Raw genomic sequence first — 6,878 nt, 5'->3', positions numbered from 1 at the left:
AGCTTTAGAAGCTAATGAGTATCATGTGACGACATCTAACGACCACCTTTCCAGAAGTGTATTAATAAGCATGCTCGAAGCAAATAATAAATTAAAATTCAATGTAACATGAATAACATTAACAACGCACACACTATATGCCCATTCGCATAAAAATGAAAGCAAAAGATAATTTGTTACAACTAAAATTCATCTACAGTGTTTGTATCTTTAGCATGTATTGGTAAGTAGTTTTATACAAAGTGTGTTGGATGCAATGTACAATGTTTCTTTTAAAGGTTACTACACACATTTTAATTAAGTGGGTACTTTTGGAGTATAACTGAGTGATCACTTTAAATTTTCTACCTTCTCTAAACCCCATGCCCCATTTAAGACAGTGTATGTATTTTTTTAATTGTAAATTCAAGGTTATTTTTTCCTTTTGCAGTCACACTGAATGTTTTTATTAAACCACTAACGGTAATTATAACAACAATGTTAACATAAACGAAGATGGTTTTGATTTCAACATAAGCCGTGTTCCCATTGGACTTTTTCTTCCACGGCCACGCGGAAAGTTACCGTGACTGGATTAGGTGTAGTTCTACCGTGCGTTCCCACCTGGACTTAAATTCCACGACGGAACAGCTAACTCGCTCTCCAAAACTGGCAGATCGTCACACATCGGGGGCGCTGTGCACAGTCACCTTTGACCTAAGCAGGATACGACGTGTCTGTGACGTAGTTTTCGCGCGCTATTTTATTGACGAACGCGACGACGCTACATAATTTTTATAGGCATTCCTCCTACAACAACAAAACCTGGAAATGGCTAGTTCAAGCTGAATATCCACCATCATTTCACCTGTTCCTTCATCAGCATTTTCACATTCACCTAGCCCTATTAAACTCCTCACAAAATTGATCAAATCTGCCATATTTCTTACCAAAGTAGTACTGTAGTATAGTACCAACTGGACGAAATTGGAAAATAGCGTTGTTTTGTATTACATGGTACATGTACACACGCTGCATATAGTATGATGGTCAGTGCAAACGAGACAGGGAACCATACTTCCATTTTCGCGCGCCCTCTGTGTGTATACAGCTACAGGAAGTGGTGTTATTTGCAAAGCGTTTTACACCGTGGTCGCGGTAGGTTTACAGCGCGGAGCGTTCCCATTGGACTTTTTATCGGCCCTGATAACTTACCGTGGCTGCGCGGAAGTCTTCCGCGACCTCATCCGGCCTGTTAGTTTTACATCACGGTCGCGGTAAGTTGACAGGGAGGTCAGTTTAACATGCGTTCCCACTGGATTTAATTTTGTCATTCTACAGAAAAGTCGCGGTACTTTAGCAAAAATAAGTCCAATGGGAACACGGCTTAAGAAACCTACCTTTACACGAAACAAGCATGGACTCGCTTTTAATTGCAAGTAAAATTGTGTTTTCTTGCACTCTCAAGCAGTGCAGATTAATCCTGCCGTCCAGGATGAAACACAGCCAGACCGAGGTGAGACTTCCTTCCAGGATGCAACACAGACCAATCGAGGTGAGACTTCCTTCCAGGATGCAACACAGCCTGACCGAGGTGAGACTTCCTTCAAGGATGCAACACATCCCGACCGAGGTGAGACTTCGTTCCAGGATGCAACATGCAACAACACAGCCTGACCGAGGTGAGACTTCCTTCCAAGATGCAGCCCAGCCCGACCGAGATGAGACTTTGTTCCAGGATGCAACCTAGGCCGACCGAGGTGAGACTTCCTTCCAGGATGCAACCTAGGCCGACCGAGGTGAGACTTCCTTCCAGGATGCAACCTAGGCCGACCGAGGTGAGCTTCCTTCCAGGATGCAACACAGCCAGACCGAGGTGAGACTTCCCTCTAGGATGCAACCTTGCCCGACCGAGGTGAGACTTGCTTCCAGGATGCAACACAGCCCGACTGAGGTGAGACTTCCTTCCAGGATGCAACCCAGCCTGACAGAGGTGAGACATCCTTCCAGGATGCAACACAGCCAGACCGAGGTGAGACTTCCCTCTAGGATGCAACCTTGCCCGACCGAGGTGAGACTTGCTTCCAGGATGCAACACAGCCTGACCGAAGTGAGACTTCCTTCCAGGATGCAACACAGCCCGACCGAGGTGAGACTTCCTTCCAGGATGCAACCCAGCCTGACAGAGGTGAGACATCCTTACAGGATGCAACACAGCCCGACCGAGGTGAGACTTCCTTCAAGGATGCAACACAGCCTTACTGAGGTGAGACTTCCTTCCAGGATGCAACAACACAGCCTGACCGAGGTGAGACTTCCTTCAAGGATGCAACACATCCCGACCGAGGTGAGACTTCGTTCCAGGATGCAACATGCAACAACACAGCCTGACCGAGGTGAGACTTCCTTCCAAGATGCAGCCCAGCCCGACCGAGATGAGACTTTGTTCCAGGATGCAACCTAGGCCGACCGAGGTGAGACTTCCTTCCAGGATGCAACCTAGGCCGACCGAGGTGAGACTTCCTTCCAGGATGCAACCTAGGCCGACCGAGGTGAGCTTCCTTCCAGGATGCAACACAGCCAGACCGAGGTGAGACTTCCCTCTAGGATGCAACCTTGCCCGACCGAGGTGAGACTTGCTTCCAGGATGCAACACAGCCTGACCGAAGTGAGACTTCCTTCCAGGATGCAACACAGCCCGACTGAGGTGAGACTTCCTTCCAGGATGCAACCCAGCCTGACAGAGGTGAGACATCCTTCCAGGATGCAACACAGCCAGACCGAGGTGAGACTTCCCTCTAGGATGCAACCTTGCCCGACCGAGGTGAGACTTGCTTCCAGGATGCAACACAGCCTGACCGAAGTGAGACTTCCTTCCAGGATGCAACACAGCCCGACCGAGGTGAGACTTCCTTCCAGGATGCAACCCAGCCTGACAGAGGTGAGACATCCTTACAGGATGCAACACAGCCCGACCGAGGTGAGACTTCCTTCAAGGATGCAACACAGCCTTACTGAGGTGAGACTTCCTTCCAGGATGCAAAACAGCCCGACCGAGGTGAGACTTCCTTCCATGATGCAGCCCAGACCGACTGAGGTGAGACTTCCTTCCATGATGCAGCCCAGACCGACCGAGGTGAGACTTCCTTCCAGGATGCATCACAGCCCGACGGAGGTGAGACTACCTCCCAGGATGCAACACAGCCCGAGTGTTTGAAATGAACAATGTATTTTGTAACAATTTCTCCCCACGTGAAAAGGGATTTTACGTTGTTTTTCTAATTCTGTTTCACAACCATAAGCATTAATTAATGGTGAAATATAAATTTTCTATTTTGTTTCAAGCCTCCTCTCTACTAGACACTTTTAACATCCAAGCAGTGGTTTCAATGGAGAAGTTATGTTTTCGTCTGTTGAACCCAGAGGCTGGGTGGAAATCATGGGACAAGGTTTGTTTTCCTTCATTTCCTATGTCTTTTATCTTAAATTTTAGGTTTTCAAAATTAAGGTTCCATTTTCTACTTTTCAGCCGAATCTTTCAGTTATATCATTTGAAACTACGATACATTTTCAGATGACTGGGACTAAGCCAACAGAAAAATGGGCAGATTGAAAGATAGTTCAAATGCAGAATCAACAGACGTTGACAACGTGGGTCAAAAAAGGTAATGAAATATATATTTTTTATAAATACCCCCTCCACACGTTCTGAAGTTTAGGAGCAATGTTCAAATTATTTAATTGTTCCTATGTATTTTTAACAATAAATACAAGAAAGTTCCTTGCAGTTTTTGTAAAGACCAGTGAGCTTATAGCTCATGCCTCCATGGACTTATATGGTGGTCTGTAAACAGTGATAATTGTCCTTTCTCTATGGTCCACGCATGGCCACGTGTTGCCACCTGTTGTGTCAATTATCATTCCACAATCATGGATAAGCACTTGTAAAGTATGGGGCACAGAAGAGCTGATTAAACAAATAGTGTTCAACAGCGAGTGGAAATAGTTGTAAATAAATGGCAATGTCACTTCACACCTCACTTGTATCCATGCTGACATTTATAATAACATGAACCATATAGTGTCAACATTATCTCATAAGATTTTTTATGTATTACAATACCCAGCCTTTAAAGAAATAAACAGAGAAAACACTCCAACAAATGGCATATCACGAGTTTGTTGTATCTATACAATTTAGAATAAAATAACAAATAAATAAATAACTAAATAAATCAAATAAAAAACGGTAATAAATAAATATGTTTTTCACAGGTTTATTTATAATTTATTACTCACACATAACACATCTGTAATTACACAGTATTGACTTACACAGTATTGACTTACATATATACCATAAAACAATATATACCATAAAATCAACCCGTAAAAATTAAAATTTTCATTTCAAAATGTGGTGGCAGCATTCTTGATATAATTGCCGAAAATCTGGAGCAATTATCAACGCAGAAAGAATAACCTGCAACTAGAATACATAGTTTCTGACAGAAACACTTCTCATGAACTTTGTCTCATAAAAACTGATATCTTTTTCTTTATGTTTTTCTGTGGCTCTTTTGGTTTTGCAGTGACCATCAAGAGTATAACGGTCTTATCAGGAGATATTGAATTAAACCCAGGCCAAATCATTCCTAATCACCGCAACACTTGGGATACACCAAGTGACAATTACCCAACGTGTCCAGTGCCTTTAAGTGACACAAATCGTGCACCAACATAACCTCGAAATTGTCGTACATGGCAGTGGCGCAGTACACAGGGAGGGATGCCATTTAGAAGCTGCTCAGCAAACTGTAGATAAACATAAACAACCATGTAAAAATGGAGATAAGTCTTTGGGCAGGTTCTCCAAGCTAGCTCTTTATGATCCATCTGGTGGGGGTCCCATTGATCTTTAATGCCCTGGCATTCATGTAGTTTCTGAAATATCAGAGAGATGAAAATAGTACACATATCCAATGAGAAAGATAATGTTAACTAGAAGTAGCATGATTAGAAGCATGTTTGGTTTGTCTTTCCTCCAAGTTATCATTATTACAAAAGAATGCCAAAGCAGAAATGATGCACCTACATGAAGTGTGAGCAGTATCTGTTCTCGGCTGCACTGTATCCGGGTAGGGAATTTAGAATGCCCACTGATTTGGTGGCTTTGTCCCAGCAAGTAAGACCCAATGGTCGTTGTCCACACATATGGGTATTAGTATCCATAAAAGTCGGCGAAAGGAATCTGAAATACAAATCGGAAACATACATATTATATTTGATGTAGTCAAACTGAGTATTTCAGACCTGCTATGTTGATGTTGACTGCCCAGAGCTGATCCACAAGACCAGTCAACATTGATTGGAAAGGTCACAGAAAACTTGTCCACCCACTAATAATTTGGGGTTTTTATCACTTCCCTTATAGTTATCTTAAAAATGTCATGCTATGTTCCCTAATAACCATAATAACTAACCCAGAACAAGCATGAAACAGCAGTAGTGCACCCTGGAGGCGACAGGGAATTTGTGAGTTGGCAGTGCTTGTTATCTTAGTTCTGATGTGTGACTGAAAGAACACAACACAAGCTAATCGTGAACAGCAACCAACTAGTTTGTTTCACTGTTTCTTCCCCTTTCAGTTTTGTTAATGTAAACCTACCTGTGACAGACCGGTATCATACAAGGTGTAACATTATTGCTCTTGTATGAAATTATGCACATTACAAATTCTCTTAAATTGAATTGAATTGAACTTTGAGCCAATTTACATTTACTTACATTAGGATAAAGCCACTCATTATACTGATGATTATCCCAAAGTCTGGCTTTGTGGCAGGGCAGAAAGGTGACATGCTGGTGAGACTGCTCATTGAAGTCTTTCTGCAGGACCTCCAAGTATGCATGTATTACCTACAGCGATAAGCACATTAACATTTTAATAGATGTTAAATTTGCATCGGTGTAGGGGGTAAACAAAATATAATACACATTAATATTGCTACACTCAATTCTGTTTTGTTCATCTTTACTAAATATTATTGTTTATTTGTTTAGAAGGTTGTTCCATTTTTGTTGTATACTTGGTATAAAGGGAACAGTTTTGGGTAGCCAGTGCAAGGCGAGTGTCTTGTTGACAAACCTGTATTGCCACCTGTCACTTCCTTGTTAAGTCGAAACAAATAAATTAAGAGAGCACTACTAAATATAGGAAAGTTAGAGTTACCTGGTCATTCAGACAGGAGTTCTTTTCTAGTAATTGGAGATCTGTCTTGGCCAAGGTGAAACCACAAATGACTAAACTGTCCCTGTTGGCAATATCTAAATCGGGCATATCAGGTAGAAAATGCAATTCAGAGAGTGGCTTCAATGTGTTTATAAGGTTCTTTGCTCCAAAGCCTGTGACATAGACATAGGTCTGGAGAGCACCGAGTACCTGACAAACATAGGTTTCTTGTACAACATCATTGATTGAGGTGTTTCTTGAAATGACAGGACCAATAACTTCTAACACCTCATCCATCACATCCTCATGGCTCTCTTGCATATCCATACAAAGAGAAAAAACAGGGTCGTTTGCCATTGCGATGACCGTAAACAGCAAGCGGCTGCTAGTGACTGATAGCACCTCATCATCCATCCCTCTTTCCCATCATTTCAATACATACACCAGCCTCTAACCCCAACTCCTCCCTCCCACTGTCACATCTTACTCATTACCTAACCCGCCCACTATTTATTTTGTATAGTATAAACACTCCCCTCAATTTTCGTCTTTTCTTTTCCATATGACATCTTCCCTTACGTAACCAGTATATACAACACAACAGTAACCCTCACCATGGACCTCCATCTCCCCATCTCCCTGACTACTTCTCCCTCCCCTTTGTTCA

General features: G+C 42.6%; 1 protein-coding gene across 1 annotated transcript; it reads right to left on the bottom strand.

Moving 5' to 3' along the window:
- Positions 1 to 5,200: 5,200 nt before the first annotated feature.
- On the bottom strand, positions 5,201 to 6,625 carry LOC117299210. The gene is made up of 3 exons (XM_033782668.1): positions 6,212 to 6,625; positions 5,767 to 5,898; positions 5,201 to 5,230 (listed from the first exon to the last, which is right to left on the bottom strand). The coding sequence occupies exons 1-3, from the start codon at positions 6,623 to 6,625 to the stop codon at positions 5,201 to 5,203; spliced, it is 576 nt and encodes a 191-aa protein (XP_033638559.1).
- Between the last annotated feature and the right edge of the window lie 253 nt (positions 6,626 to 6,878).

This window comes from Asterias rubens, chromosome 14 (assembly GCF_902459465.1).
Source record: "Asterias rubens chromosome 14, eAstRub1.3, whole genome shotgun sequence".
Classification (NCBI taxonomy): Eukaryota; Metazoa; Echinodermata; class Asteroidea; order Forcipulatida; family Asteriidae; genus Asterias; species Asterias rubens.
The sequence above is the reverse complement of the archived record's forward strand: the minus strand, read 5'-3'. Positions and strand labels throughout refer to the sequence as shown.

Coding starts and splice junctions, on each gene's coding strand:
- LOC117299210 (XM_033782668.1), bottom strand. CDS start 6,625: ATGGATGATGAGGTGCTATCAGTCACTAGCAGCCGCTTGCTGTTTACG. Junction 5,899..6,211: donor ACTCCTGTCTGAATGACCAG/GTAACTCTAACT, acceptor TTATCGCTGTAG/GTAATACATGCATACTTGGA. Junction 5,231..5,766: donor ATGAGTGGCTTTATCCTAAT/GTAAGTAAATGT, acceptor TTTGTATTTCAG/ATTCCTTTCGCCGACTTTTA.